The sequence below is a fragment of the Pogona vitticeps genome, chromosome 1 (genome assembly GCF_051106095.1).
Source record: "Pogona vitticeps strain Pit_001003342236 chromosome 1, PviZW2.1, whole genome shotgun sequence".
Classification (NCBI taxonomy): Eukaryota; Metazoa; Chordata; class Lepidosauria; order Squamata; family Agamidae; genus Pogona; species Pogona vitticeps.
In genome coordinates, this window is record NC_135783.1 from 77,497,702 (window position 1) to 77,513,005 (window position 15,304).

Consider the following 15,304-nt stretch of genomic DNA (forward strand, 5'->3'; position numbering starts at 1 on the left):
CATCAGGAGGAGGGGCTGTACTGTATATATATGTGATGCGTGTGTGGAGAAGTAGAGAGACGCTGGGATGTGAAGACAAAGCAGCAGCTGGGAAGAAGAAGCTGGTGTGGGAGTCTGTGTGTCAGACAGGGTACTGCTGTGTGTCAGAGTACCAACCTGATAGGTTCAGGTGTCTGTTGGTTAGCCAGAACTGATAGGTTCAGGGTCTGTGCTTCAAGTTAAGGGTTCTGTGTGAACCAAACTGTATGCATGTATGAATGAGAATAAGCCACGTTACTTTATCTTATTCACCTGATCATTTTATTTTCCCTGTGTGTTGTATTTAAATAAACCTTATTCTTTTATTTGTTGAAAATCCATCCCTGGTCTGTGTGACTTCTTATAGGGAATGGTTGGTGGCAGCTCAGTTAACGTGTGGCAGATCCCAGTAGGTCTGGGTTTGTCACATTGATTGGTGTCCAGCGTGTGGGATACGACTGGTCCAGTTGTCCAGCGGTCCAGCAAAGCCTTGGCAAGTGTGCCCAGAGCAAGGGGGGTCTAGTCAGGGACAATCTGAGGCGCGTAGGTAATCTTCTAGGTGTACCTCACGGGGAGGTGCGCTAGTGGAAGAACGTGCCAACTGGGGAGACTAGATTAGGGTGCTCTGAGGCAGCCTGTTTTTGGCGGGAAAAAGCTGAGGCAAAACTGTGTAGTAGCAGTGATCTAGCCTGCCTGCTGAGAGGCCCAGCAGAGGGGGGTAGACTCAAACTCGCTACTGTTGCAAGTTAAGTGCTGAAGAACAGCAGCAATCTATAGAAAGCTGGTTCTGAGGCAAAAGAGAAAAAAGTGGTCGTTTTATTTTGAGGCTTGACTTTTTAAAGCAGCCTGTTCTGAGGGGGGATTATGCCCTTGACTCGAAGCCAGATGGCAGAAATGGGTGAAGTGAAAGACCCCCAGATTGACCAAGGTTCTGAGGATGAATTTGGCTCAGTGCAAGGTGACAGCACGGGAGAACAAAACCCAGAACTCAGAAAAATACTCATAGCCCAACAGCATGAACTGAGGGTGAGGGAAATGGAGGAAAGGGAAAGGAAACCAAAATCTGTGGCAGAAGCCGCCGAGATTGCAGATTTTATTCACCAGATAAGAAAGCCCTTAGGTGAGGAGAAATCTGTAGGTAAACCCAAAGAAACCTACAGCAAGTACTCTCAGGGACCAGGGAAAAGCCAGCAAGGGGGAGGGGCCCATGGTGAAGGGAAGCCCTCAGACATGAAACCAAGACCTCAGATTTTGGAGGGAAAACTAAAACAAGATGAGAGAGAATCAAAATACACCCGAAAATGTTATTTCTGTCAGGGAAAGGGTCATCTAATCTCAGAGTGTGAGAAATTAAAGCAGCTAAAAGGAATGGTGCCTCAGGAGTCGAGTGGGACCAAGCCAAAAGCTGTGTTCTGTGTCCAGAAAGAGCAAGGCTCATTGTCACTGAGGGAGCCTGTTGCCATGGCGACTCAATCTGGAACAGCTACATCTGCTGATCAGGCTGAGGAAAATGGTCCTCTTGTAGAAGTCAGGCGCTGCCTGTTGGTGAGGACAGATTCCCAGTTGTTTGAAACAGCAGGGGTGGACGTAGGAATACTTGACCGTCAGTATAGGGGGCTGCGGGACACTTGTTCCCAGGTGACCCTGTGCCATCCAGATATTATTCCTAGGGAGTATGTAATCCCAAATGAGAGCATGAAGGTGGCAGGGATTGAGGGGCAGATAATCTCACTGCCAGTCGCGGAGGTACCTGTCAACTTTCAAGGCTGGAGGGGAGTTTGGCGGCTAGCAATTTCATCGACTCTGCCAGCAGCCGTGCTCGTGGGAAATGACCTGGCTGAACATGTGAAACGGGTGCTAGTGATTACACGTTCACAAGCCACCACGGGGACAGTTCAGGGGGGTAATGATGAGCCAGAGACGGAAGCAGAGGGGAGTTCAGAAGCTGTGGTGGAAACCTTAACCACAGACAGCCGATTTGGCCAAGAGCAAAAGGCAGACGCCACTCTCCAAAAGTGTTTTGAACAGGTGACTGACGCCCAGCTAACACCTGAAACCCCAGTGAGATTTCTGGAGAAAAAGGGGATTTTGTATAGAGAGACCCTGAGGAATATCTCAAAAGGGGGAGATGGGATCAGAAGTCAGCTGGTGGTACCTGAAAAGTATCACCCCATGATCTTACAAAGGGGGCACTCTGACATGTTTGCTGCACACTTAGGGGTGAACAAAACACAGCAGAGAATCACACAGAATTTTTACTGGCCTGACATAGGGAAGCAGATCAGGGAGTTCTGTAAACAATGTGATGTGTGTCAAAGGCAGGGGAATAGCCGTGACAGGACCAAAGCAAAGTTGTGCCCTTTGCCTGTGATTGACACTCCGTTCAAATGCATAGGGGTGGATATTGTGGGACCTTTGCCCAAGGCCAGAAAGAGGGGGGACAGGTTCATTCTCACCATTGTGGACCATGCCACGAGGTACCCTGAAGCCATACCCTTGACTAACATTGAAACTAACACAGTGGCAGATGCCTTGGTGGGGTATATGTCCAGGATGGGATTTGCCTCAGAAATAATCACAGATTTGGGCGCATCGTTCACGTCAAAGCTCATGAAACGCTTATGGCAAATCTGTGGAATTAAGCACAAGGAAACCACTGCCTATCATCCCGAAAGTAATGGGTTAACTGAGAAGTTCAATGGGACTCTAATGCGCATGATTAGGGCTTACTTGGCAGAGAATCCAAACAATTGGGACCAGAAGCTGCAATCCCTTTTGTTTGCTTATCGATCAGTGCCACAAGCCAGTACCGGGTTCAGTCCATTTGAACTTTTATTTGGGAGAAGGGTGAAAGGGCCCCTTGATTTGATCAAACAAAATTGGGAGCAGATCACCCAGGATGACCCACAAGACGTTGTGACATATATAGACTCTTTAAGGAAGGACCTAAAGAGAAACCTAGAGCTAGCAGCAGAGACCCTGCAAGCTCAAAAGGTCAGAAAGAAAGCTAGGGATGACCAGAGAGCCGGGGAGAGGCACTTTGACCCAGGGGAGGAAGTGCTTTGGCCCAGGCCCTGCAGAGAGAGCAAACTGCAGCTGGGTATCCCAGAAAGAAAATATTTGGGTCACATGGTAGGGGGAGGAGTGATAAAACCCCTAGAGGCCAAAATAGAAGCAGTTCGTGATTGGCCCAGACCCAACACCAAGAAAAAAGTCAAATCATTTCTTGGGTTGGTGGGCTACTACAGAAAGTTCATCCCGAGGTTTAGCGAGATTGCGGCTCCGCTGACCGATCTGACGAGGAAGAAGGCTGATGACCGCATCCCGTGGACCAGCGACTGTGAGGAGGCGTTCCAGAGGTTGAAGGAGGCGTTAATCAGTATCCAGTGCTGCGGGCTCCAGACTTCGACCGGGAGTTCATCATCTACACCGATGCGTCTAACAGCGGGGTAGGAGCAGTTCTTTGCCAGGAGGATGAGAATGGTGACCAGCATCCAGTGTCCTACCTGAGTAGGAAACTTCAAAAAGGTGAGAGACATTTGGCAACCGTGGAGAAGGAGTGTTTGGCCATAGTCTACGCGATCCAGAAGGCCAAGCCTTACATCTGGGGAAGACATTTTGTTCTGTGCACTGACCATTCACCACTGCAATGGTTAAAGACAATGAAAACCCACAATAGCAAACTTATGAGGTGGGCTTTAAACTTGCAGGACTATGACTTTGAAGTGAAGGTGGTCAGAGGGTCAGTGAACTGTGTTGCTGACGCCTTGTCAAGAAGACCTGAAGAATGAAGACGGCGAAAGAAACATGGACTATGTATATATATTGATGACAAAAAGTTAAATGTACCTGGGTTTTTTGAATTTGGTTTGTATGAATAAAGGTAACTTGATGTAATGTATATGGTAAATGTTTAAATGCCTAATTGATATGGTTAACTTAGAATGTAAGTATAAGTATGTATGATATGGTATGTATAACTGTTGTTGTGTGTTTTATCCAGGTTGTTTTTTGGGAAAAAGCACCTTAGCTTTCCCCCTACAAAACAACTTATAAAGAGGGGAGGTGTTACATACAGCACTGATGTTACCTGTCTGTCATGGGTTTGGAGGGAAAGTTCCATCCTATGGGGAGTGGAAGGCGGGACATCAGGAGGAGGGGCTGTACTGTATATATATGTGATGCGTGTGTGGAGAAGTAGAGAGACGCTGGGATGTGAAGACAAAGCAGCAGCTGGGAAGAAGAAGCTGGTGTGGGAGTCTGTGTGTCAGACAGGGTACTGCTGTGTGTCAGAGTACCAACCTGATAGGTTCAGGTGTCTGTTGGTTAGCCAGAACTGATAGGTTCAGGGTCTGTGCTTCAAGTTAAGGGTTCTGTGTGAACCAAACTGTATGCATGTATGAATGAGAATAAGCCACGTTACTTTATCTTATTCACCTGATCATTTTATTTTCCCTGTGTGTTGTATTTAAATAAACCTTATTCTTTTATTTGTTGAAAATCCATCCCTGGTCTGTGTGACTTCTTATAGGGAATGGTTGGTGGCAGCTCAGTTAACGTGTGGCAGATCCCAGTAGGTCTGGGTTTGTCACAATCGTAACTTGAGTTGGTCGTAAGTCGGGACGTTCATAAGTCAAGGCACCACTGCACTGTGCCAGTATCAGAACCTGTAACCATATATGAGAATTTGGGGCAGGGTTTTGGGATTGTGCCATGTCTTGTATTTTGAGACTGCGACATCCTTAACAATGGTTGAGACTTATATCTGCATTAATTTTACTAACTCAAAGTTAAGGAGGTTTTTTTTTGTCATATAAAAGTTTCTGACATGTGCGTGTGCGTTAAAAAAAGCCAGTGCAAACAATGGAAAAGACCAATAATTACGATTAGTACATCTATGGCAGAAATTAAAACTCAAAAGTTGAGCTAAGTCACCACCATAATTCTCTACCGCTAGGCTGACAATAGAATTAAAATGATACACTGTATATCAGCATCTTGTGTTTATATAGTTTCAATACTGTAGTGACTGAGTAATTTGGAATATGCCTCCACTAGATGTGCTGAGAAGCTGGAGAGTGGGGCTCTATCCTCAAAAGTATTGCTACATTTTCTGACGTTCCAACTGGTGAGACCACCATAATAAGTACATCCTGTCTCAAAGTAATACTTTTGGAAACCTGAGTATCAGACAGATAACATCAAATACAACTTCAACACTGCCATTATTTGCCATTCTCATTTACAGCTCACCAGAAGTGTGTTGCACCAATCTTCTGTCCAAGTCCGGACTCTACTCCAGCCAGCATTAAGAACACAGAGCTTTTCTTCCAGAATAATCTCACTCCCATCCACTAAGGTCTGAAGTGCTGCACTGCTCTCTGTTACGCTGTTAAGATCAACCTTCTTCCTTTCCAGTTCTCTCAGCACATTCTAAAAGGCAACAGAAGCTATGAAGAACATGGCACCAAATTTCTCAAAATTGCAAATATAAGGATAGTATTGAATTATTCCCAATGTATGCCTCAGCTTCCAAACAGAGCAGCTTATCTTTTCATGTGACATTAACCAGTTACCAGCAATCTGACTATATGCTAATCCAAATCCCGAACAGTTAAATATTGTAACATTAAAGAGGACCTTGGTGATCACCTTCTTTGATGAATGCAGATTTTCAAAAAAGTGTCATCATTGGTCTAAATCTGCTACAGGAAAAGGGAACTGGAGTCTTGAAAAGTTATTAGAGCCAATGACAGCCAAACTGTGAACACCTAAAGAACATACAGGCCTGTTTGGAAGTGTGGCATCTGCTGCTGAACTGTAATCAACACCCCTCCTCTTTTGCCTGACTTTTTCTGACAAGATTTGAGTTAAATCAATTTGCTTTGAACCATGATTTAAATTGGAAAAATCAGACATTTTTATGATTTAAATTAAAAAAAAATTGTCATTCATCAATTATTTTACTTCAGTAAATAACACAGAAGGTATTTCTATGATTTCACAGTTTAATGAATACAGCTGTTGGATTTGCTGATGGCTCCCCTTCATACTTTCAGATTATACAGTTAGCAATTCATATATACATCCCACTATGTCTTCATCACAAAGAAATTACATTATTCTATTTTTAAAATCAGTACATAATATACAGCAGACCTCCATGTTAGGCTAATTACTTTTCACCCTAAGCTATTTAGGTAAATATTTTACTAACTATGACATTTGTTAGCATAGCAACCAATAATTAAAACAAGGAATTAAAAAACAACTGTATAACTTAATGGGGGAAAACACTATACTGAGTAGTATATCTAATGTGCTATGTATTTTTGAATGGTGCAATTCAGCTGTTTTGAGAAACAAGAACCATAAAACATATACTGAAATGCAAATATTAATTTCTTATATTGTAACTAGTGGACTTGTAGTAGTGCAGTGGTAAAATCCTCTGCTACAGGTTCTATAGACTATAGATCTAACAGCTAATCCATCAACATTTAAACAATAAATCTCCATCTAAAACTACTGAATGACCCACAAGTTCTGTGTGTGGTATTATTATCTCCATTGTACTCTAGTACAGTAGAGGATAAACATTAAATAGCAGCCACAATAATCATGTGCCATGTGTAACAGCTTTTGGAACCTGACACAGGGAAAGGAATGCCAAATATTCTAAATGCTAGCTCCTAGTTACATTTGCCAAACCATAAATGCTTTTATACAATTGACTGCCATCTGCTGAGAAAACTAAGGTCTGTTCCAAAATCATGCTTCAAAATATACATCAACTTTTTCCCTGGTATCTCAGTATAGACAAACCAGGAACAAACCACGGTAGTCGGTGCCATGTATACGTATTATGGTTTTCTCGTTTGGTGTACAATTGCCCCTAGATATCTCTAATTGTGATAAGGTGAACAGAAAGGAAGACAACTACATTCTTTGCAGAATTTCATACATGCCTGTATGATATTCCAACACTGAAGATAGTAGTATTTTTATTTTTTTATTTTTTTATTTTTTATTTTTTTTATTTTTATTTATTTATTTATTTATTTATTTATTTATTTTATTTTATTTTATTTTATTTATTTATTTATGCTCTTAATTTGCAAGTGAAGTCAAAAGACTTGGTCATTTTACTTAGTTTTAAAATGCCTTATGCTTTCCTGTCTTCTTCATTAAAATACTGCTCTTTATTTTATATTAAAAGGGCTTGGAGAAGGCAGCAGTTACGAAGGCCCATTTCCCCCCAAACGTGGCTCCAAGGTTGAAATGTAGAAGACTTTCTATGCATTCATTTAATAAGTCATAAATCATGATAGGATATAAAGAAACAGTAGCAAGATGTGTAGTTTAGTTTACCTTAGCCCATGCAATTTCAGTGTCCAGATCAGAAAGCAATCTCTCCGAAGTAGACTTCTGTACCAACTCAGCCTCAGTAGCCTCCAGCCATTTCGACAAAGAGAGGGAGACTTCCTTGAGTTTACATGATAGCTGTAGTGCCTGCTCCAGATCTTGCTTCCCTTCTGTGACCTGAATAAAGAACCCAATGTGTATAAACAAATATAGAAATTGCCATTTCAAGAACAAAGGCTAGGTAACAACAATGAAAGCTGTTGACAGTATCCATGTGACATTATGAACAAAATAACCAAGACGCACTTTCCACTCTTACTGCTGCTATGGTAGACTCTGCCCATCAGAGAAGCTCAGGTAAGTCTCTGATATAACAATCAGAATGGCAGGTATACTCAAAAAGGAGGAAAAGGCCCTTCAGATAGCAAGACCTACATCATTTAGGTCTTTATAAGTAACAAAAAGACCTTAATTTGTGCCTGGAAATGAATCAGAAGCCAATGCAACTTACATAGCATCCAATTAATTGCTTGAAATTTATAGGTCATCAGTTGGAATTCATTTTATACAGCAAAACAAAAACACAAACAAAAAAATTCATTGACAAAAGTAAAACAACCCTCACCTGAGCACCCAAATCATTATAAAGAAATTTCAGTGCTGTTAATTGCTCATCCATGCTCTTTGGGTTATCAGTTTGCTGTTTTTGTACAATCTGTCTTCCTGTTTTGATTACTGTTTCCACTTCAAGTTTTACTTCACTGAGGGTCTTGTAGAGTTTCTAGAACCAGAACAACATACATTTCGTCATCACTTACACCCTTACATGGTACACTATTACTCTCCCAACAGTTATCAGGATTTCTGATTTGGTGAGTCAGCTACTCAGTAAGTCCCATTGATTCACAAAAACCTGCTCTAGAGCACTTTACTACACCATGCCACAGGATTTCAGCCTTTATGTTATATTACATCTGAACGTTTGCTTAAACAGATAAAAAAAATGACAGGTCAATTCAAATATCAAAACCAAATCGTATTATCTCATAACTAATGAGTTACATGTTTGCAAGCTCATTCTCCTCTACACCCCTCATACAAAGCAAATTGAATTCATTCAAATTAACTGCAAGCCAAAATGCTGCTGAATTTTTACACCACTTAACATATTTGGCTTAAATCTGAGTAGTGAACCTCTGAGTAGTGAATCGTTAAGAAGCAAATTTAAGCATTTACTATTACACAGTGAGATGCGAGATTCAGCACACAATGGCTAATATCTATACTGACTTCTTAATTTGGGGCAAATACTTATGCCAATTGTGTCACGTTAGCAAGAATTTTTATTGCACAAACCATGAGAAGGCCTAGCTAGATTTGGTATAACTATTACCCCTTGTTTAAAGACCATAACTTGCCTATGTTGGGCAGAAAAGAGATACCTATCACATGGACATCATGACAAACTATAATTACCATGAACCCAGAATGGTTATATGGATTTGACATGTTGAAGGGCAGACAATAAGGGAGAGAAAGGCAGATCTGCCACATTTTCCCAAAAAACTAGCAAAGATACTGTTCTGAGGTCTGAACTACACAGAAAACAAGATACAATTTTATCATACTGTGTTAAGAACTGGGATAATTATTTCAGTTTTAATATTGAAGAGGACAATATAAATATTATATCATGTTTTAGTTACATCACACACTCCAAAAGATGCCAAAATTCTCTGCAGGCACTATTAAAGGTGTGTATTAGACCTTCCTTTGGAGCACAGATTATTCTAGTTATGTAGGCAGAAGCAACATTCTCTCTATAATGATGGCTGAAATCCTGTTGGCCAGGTTCTGCCTGTGCAACAGGAATGCAGGCAGCAACAGCAGCAGAGTGCCACTCTTTCAAAGATTCCACCCATATACAATGCAATTAAGTTGCGTACACGCCAAAATCAAAAAAAGAAGACTTAGTCAATGGAAATCCACTGCTGTCACCACCACTGCAGAGGCCAACCTCATCCAACACAATTTTGATTTCTCGTTTTATCCAGGCTTTCAGCCAGTTTTGTTGATACACTCTTCCAGGCCATGGTTGTAATAATTTCAGCTGTGACACAGAAGCAAACACCCTTAAAGATTTATAACCCATGGGGGGAGGGATATACAGGCCAGTGAAATGTGAGGAAGTCCAGTCATAACGTGATATTACCATGCACTTATCGAAGTGAGACTGAATTACTTCTGGTTCAATGTCCTTCATCTCCAAGACATGGAGTTCAGCCTTTACACTATCAAGAACACGTTTACAATCCAGCATACGCTGCTCAAAATTTGCTGGTTTCTGGAAGAGCTGATATTTTGTAGACACCTCCCGGAGCTTTCGCTGTATGTATAAGAACACAAAATATTCGAAGTTTTGATGAAACAAATAAATACAACTAAGAGAAATCAAAGCTTCTCTTCCTATGAGTCATCAATCGTTCCTTCTTTCCCCCTGTATCTCTTGATGACTATCTTCTTGCCCTTGACTAACCTCAGTGCCTCTTCCGTCTTTTGGTTGAAATTTCATGGGTCATTATTTCTCTTCTCCATCCTCTCCTTAAGTTTGAGGCACTGGAAAAATGACACTGACTGCGGGAAAAACTGTGTGGCACTCTCCCAAAAAAGTTGTCCTCTGAGTACATCACAGCAAAAACAATTTTGCAGCCACCCTAAAATTATTATTAGGGCATAATTAGAGCCCTTTGCATAGGGTGCATACAGTTTTTTCTCCTAACTTGGCAGGTATATATAATCCACATTTTTGATAGGGAGTATTGTGGAGTGTAAGCAGTTACTTTAGAGGGTATTAAAAGCAAAAACTACAAAATTTGTTAGTTACATGAATATTTAGAAGTGAAACTATTGAACAGTGAACATTCACAAAGTGGTATTATTGATGGCACTTTTTACTTTAATCTTTGCAATTTTAAGAATTCTAAATTAGGTACAATAAATATTTACATAATTAGATAAATGCACATTATTCAAATTTGTATCTTTATTTCTTCAGCTCTACCACCCTCAGAAGACTTTCTATTTTCTTTATCCTTTCCCTTGCCACCCTCTATGCTTGAAACTACAATCCCAGAACACATGCAGGATGTTGCCTTTCTTACTTCTTTCAAATTTGTCCTCAACCAACATTTTTCATGGAAACTCTGGCTCAGCCTACTAGTTCACCTGTGTTACTGCGACATGGCCAGCACATAGCTAGCAAAACCAATGATCAAGGATGATAGAAATCATGAGAGGCAACACGCTGCTTCTCCTTCTGCTACTGCCATTTAATTTGTAACTGACTGGAAGAGAATCACATTCTTTCCATTTTGCTTCCTTTCTCTGCTCCCCATTTCTTCATCTGTTTCTGACATTTTGACTGCCAGCATCTCAGGACAATCTAATTCCAGTAAGTGTAATAACAATATAAACAAATTAAGAAGGAAGAGGAGAAAAAGGAATTTATTTTACTACCCCACTTTAATGAGTGCTCACAACTCCCTACAGTATACAGTGAAGATTTTTCCATAACATGATCATTATTCCTGCAAAAAGAACACCACATGCATTTTGAAATACTTCAATGCACAATTAATTTTTAAGCAACTGTTTCAGCTCACCCATTTTATTTTGTTCCTTAAATTTGCCCAAACTCAAGGAACACATTCAATCCAAGAGTAATTTAGAATACTGTTGACTCAATCCAAGTGGCAGGATTTAGTTTTTTTTCCCTACCACAAATGCACTCTCTATTCATTTTTTTTTTAAATTAAGTGTACTGAATTGTAGTAAACTTAGCAAAAACTAGAAATGGCAAATATCTACCTGTAAGGCATCCAGATGAGACCCACCACGAGGAGATCTGCATTCTGGGGAAGTTGGCATAAATGCTCGCACATTCTTCTTTAGCTCTTCCAAGGTGGATTCATGGGCAGCAATCTCAGTTTGAATTTTCTGCCAAGTCATTATAACAGAGGGGGGAAAATAGCACATGGCAGATATCAACCATATTAGCAATAAATCACACTAGAGGACTCTATTATGAATGCTACAATGTTTGCATCAGTCATGCTGGCTTTGAGGATAGGTCACTTTTTTCAAATCTATTAGGCCGAGCATTGTCAGCATTCCAACAGACCCTCTTGCATACATACACAGCTAAATTACACAGCACAGATTCCCTTCAAAAGCAATCTATATTCATTCTACAACTCAAAATCTTATGTATCAAAAACAAAATGAAAAAGACAAAAATTACTGGAAATACCTGTGCCTCCTGTGGTATTTGGAAGGCATCTATTCTGTCTGTCAAGTATGATGTTAGCTGCCTATCCAAATCCTTCAAGCTCTCCTGTAGGACTTGCAACATGTGGTCAGTTTCCCGCATCATCTGAAGCTGTTGTTCCAACGAAATCTGTCTGCTCACTGCCTAAAACGAGGAGGAACACAGTAAGTTGCAAAACTACTTCTGAGGTTCCACATGTCACTGGTCTGGCATATGAAATAAAATGAGAACCACAGACATGACTCTTTCTGTATTGATTGAGATTGTGGGTCATCCCACTGGAAAAAACTTAATTCAGAGATTCCTGACGTAGGAAATGCCACAAAATGGTGTGACTTCCCACACTGAAACCTCTCAATTAAACACATACAAGATACCATAAACTAAAAGCAAAGGAAAAATGAGCATATGTTTAACTTAACTGAGGGGGGGGAGTGAATAACAAAATCCCCATCACAGAACATGGACATATGGCCATCAATGATTATTGGCAGACACTGAGTCAGGGTCCTCTCTATAGGCAAGATATTCTGATATCCTGAGCACTGAGAAAAGTTTTACAACTCTTCCAAAGAGTTCTTTCTCCAAGACCAAGGGTAAGTACGGCTTTGAAACTCACTTCCACAAACATATCCATCATCAGTATATGACTTAATAGAGTAAAGCAATATGCAGTGAAAATAGGATTAGAACTGCAGGCTGCTACTTCAATATATGCAAGGAAAATCACTCATACAAAAGAATGGCTTTGGTTGTCATTGCAGTTCTACAAGATGTTATAAATTACTGTAAGATAGTACAATGCAGGCTTCTTCCCCATACAGTTGTGGAGCTTAGAAATCCTTGACCAGAGTTCACACATAAAGTTAAGATCACAAAATGTTTTAAGTAATGTCATATATAAAATAATCACAGTATAAATGAGTATACAAATGATAGAACTGAATAATTTATACTCTTGGGGTGTAAAGGAAGAAAAATCAAAGGATGATTTGGGGCTTTCTAACAGTATCTTATTATACTACAATCCCCAATCTGGAGATTTAGTTGTAGTTTGTGAATTTTAGGACACACTGAGTTAACAAATACTATCACACTTTAAGTTTTCATGTACAGAATAGCATTTTCACCAACACTTAAGTTTATGGGAGCACTGCCACAAATTCATTACTACTTGCTTTAGATCAGTTGCCTTTATAATTAATGGCAATCACAATACTGTAGTTTAAAACTGCATCTCCAAATTCTAAATGTTATGAAGAAGAATGGATAAAGTCCATCCATGACTCAACAACTCATTATCATTTGCTCTGGTATGCATAACATCTCTGTTGCAGGCTGCCAGGTATGTGTGTGCTTGCCAATCAGGAATTCAGTCCGCCTTCCATTTTTGCTTTGTGCTCAGAGACTATCAAACACCTTGCAGACCACCCGGCAAGGTCTGTCTACTCTTTGGCTTAGTAAATTAAAAGTCTAATTTTAATACAAAGCACTAACGATATCTGTCAGGCAGCGATAGCCATTCTAAGCATTGTTCTATGATATACACTGAGGATACACCTGACACTACTGAAAACGAATTATCTCTCCAACAAAAACATACAAATTCTTACCACATGGCTCAGCTGTTCATAGCATTCATTGAAAGCCTCCAGTTTCTCACTGATGATTTCATCAAGGATTCCTCCGTCAATCAAGGTTTGGCCAAGCTCCCTAATCTGAGTCCGATTATCAGCGGGATGGCGCAGAACAGATTCAAGTGACTAATGGGAGAAAAGAATGATTTATCTGAAGTTTAGGGTTTTTTTTAAAGGTTCCCCTTGACATTTAGTCCTGTCATGTCCAACCCTAGGGCGCGGTGCTCATCCCCGTTTCCAAGCCTGAAGTACAATATGTCTAAATTGTTCCTCCAGCTGCTGCATACTTGAAGAAGTTCACAATAAAACCAAAATAACAAAATACAGTAACTCCAAATAAAAACTAAGAAACACTTATAAATTACACATATCAGACATCAGTAAAGCATGTAGCATTCTAATTTCAAGGAGCAGCCTCAGTAAGTAAAACCTCAACAGAGCAGTAGAATTTTTATTAACTGTTTAATGAAAGATTCACACACACACAAAAAAAGAGTTAAGTAAACCTGTTTGGGAAGGGAATTCTCAGGCTGATGTGCAGAAGGTCCCACGTATTGTTCCCCTCACCTTTCTAGGGAAACAGGCTGCTCCTTTATCTGTGTCAGTCATATGCCTTTGCAGTGCATCATATGCCTCTGCAGGAAGGCAACATGAAACATACACTCAGATGAAGAAAGTAGGTTCCAGGCAGATTCAATGAAAAGAAGCAGTCTCTCAGATACATCTAACTAGAGCTACTTTGAACAATAGATCAAAATGAGCACCTTGAATTGGGTTTAGAAACAAGTTGAAAACCAGTACATTTGATTCAAGAGCATGAAACATGATATTTCAGGACACACGACAGGGCCTTCTGCCACTTGCTGTTTAGCACTACCTATAGTTTTCTAATACATACTTTCCAAGCACATATTCACCTAGAGAATATTACAGTACAGTGGTGCCTCGCATGACGATGTTAATTCATTCCGCAAAAATCGCTGTTTTGCGAAAACATCATCTTGCGAAATGCAGTTCCCCATTGGAATGCACTGAAATCCATTTAATGCATTCCAATGGGGAAAATAGTCATCGTCTTGCGAAAATCGGCCACAGAGAACTGTTTTGCGAAGTGCGGATCAGCTGTCAAAATCGTCATCTTGCGAAAAAATGGTCCCCAAAACATCCTTTTGGCAAAGTGCGGACCTAGCTGTCAAAATTGTCGTCTTGCGAAAAATGGTCCCAAAAAAACCCCATCTTGCGAAACATGGACCGAAACATCATCCAGGGAAAATCGCCCATAGGAAAAACCATTTTGTGTAGCGCTGTAGCAATTGCAAAAACTTATCATCTTGCGAATAAACCGTTTTGCAAGGTAATCATCTAACGAGGCACCACTGTAACTTGAGTATAAACTGATTAAAGTCACACTATACTGTGGCCAGATCTGTATTCCTCAAGAGGTGATGCAGACGGGCAAAGGCACTCCTAGCCAGTCTCACGAACTGACCATTCAAGAGCTGCACTCCAAGAGGACCCTTAAGAGGCAAACCTCATCCTTCAAATCCATGTAGATTAAATTGTACTCCCAATCCGGGACCCTCCATTTTATCTGCATTAAGTCTCCATTTATTCACTCAAATCCACCCCTTCACTATACCCAAATAATGGCTCTGGATGTCCACAGCCTCCCTGACATTGGTTGAGACAGGGACAGAGGAAAACAGAAGGAAGGAAGCATCATCTACATACTGAAAAAAACATGGCTGCAAATTTGGGATTACTTGTACGATATGGTTCTACAATCCTGAACCACACAATTCACCCACCTACCTCCCCAAAAAACAAACAAACCAGAAATTTCTTGGTTCATTTTTTTCTTTAAAAAGTGGTAATTTGAGCCATTCTAAGGCCTGGAGACCAGGGAGCTTAAATCTGGCCCCTAACATTTGAGAAACTTGTCCACCCCTGTACTTTG

The 15,304-nt window shown here is 40.5% G+C and overlaps 1 protein-coding gene across 6 annotated transcripts in view; it reads right to left on the reverse strand.

Moving 5' to 3' along the window:
• UTRN (utrophin) overlaps positions 1-15,304 on the reverse strand; it is a 431,410-nt gene that overhangs the window by 299,239 nt on the left and 116,867 nt on the right. For all 6 annotated transcript variants that reach the window (XM_078383278.1, XM_072995753.2, XM_072995759.2 and 3 more), the window contains exons 29-35: positions 13,324-13,473; positions 11,693-11,854; positions 11,251-11,379; positions 9,596-9,769; positions 8,009-8,164; positions 7,390-7,560; positions 5,272-5,451 (exon numbers count right to left, since the gene is read on the reverse strand). In XM_078383278.1, coding sequence (XP_078239404.1) covers positions 5,272-5,451; positions 7,390-7,560; positions 8,009-8,164; positions 9,596-9,769; positions 11,251-11,379; positions 11,693-11,854; positions 13,324-13,473 — 1,122 coding nt within the window. The remainder of the gene's footprint in view (positions 1-5,271; positions 5,452-7,389; positions 7,561-8,008; positions 8,165-9,595; positions 9,770-11,250; positions 11,380-11,692; positions 11,855-13,323; positions 13,474-15,304) is intronic.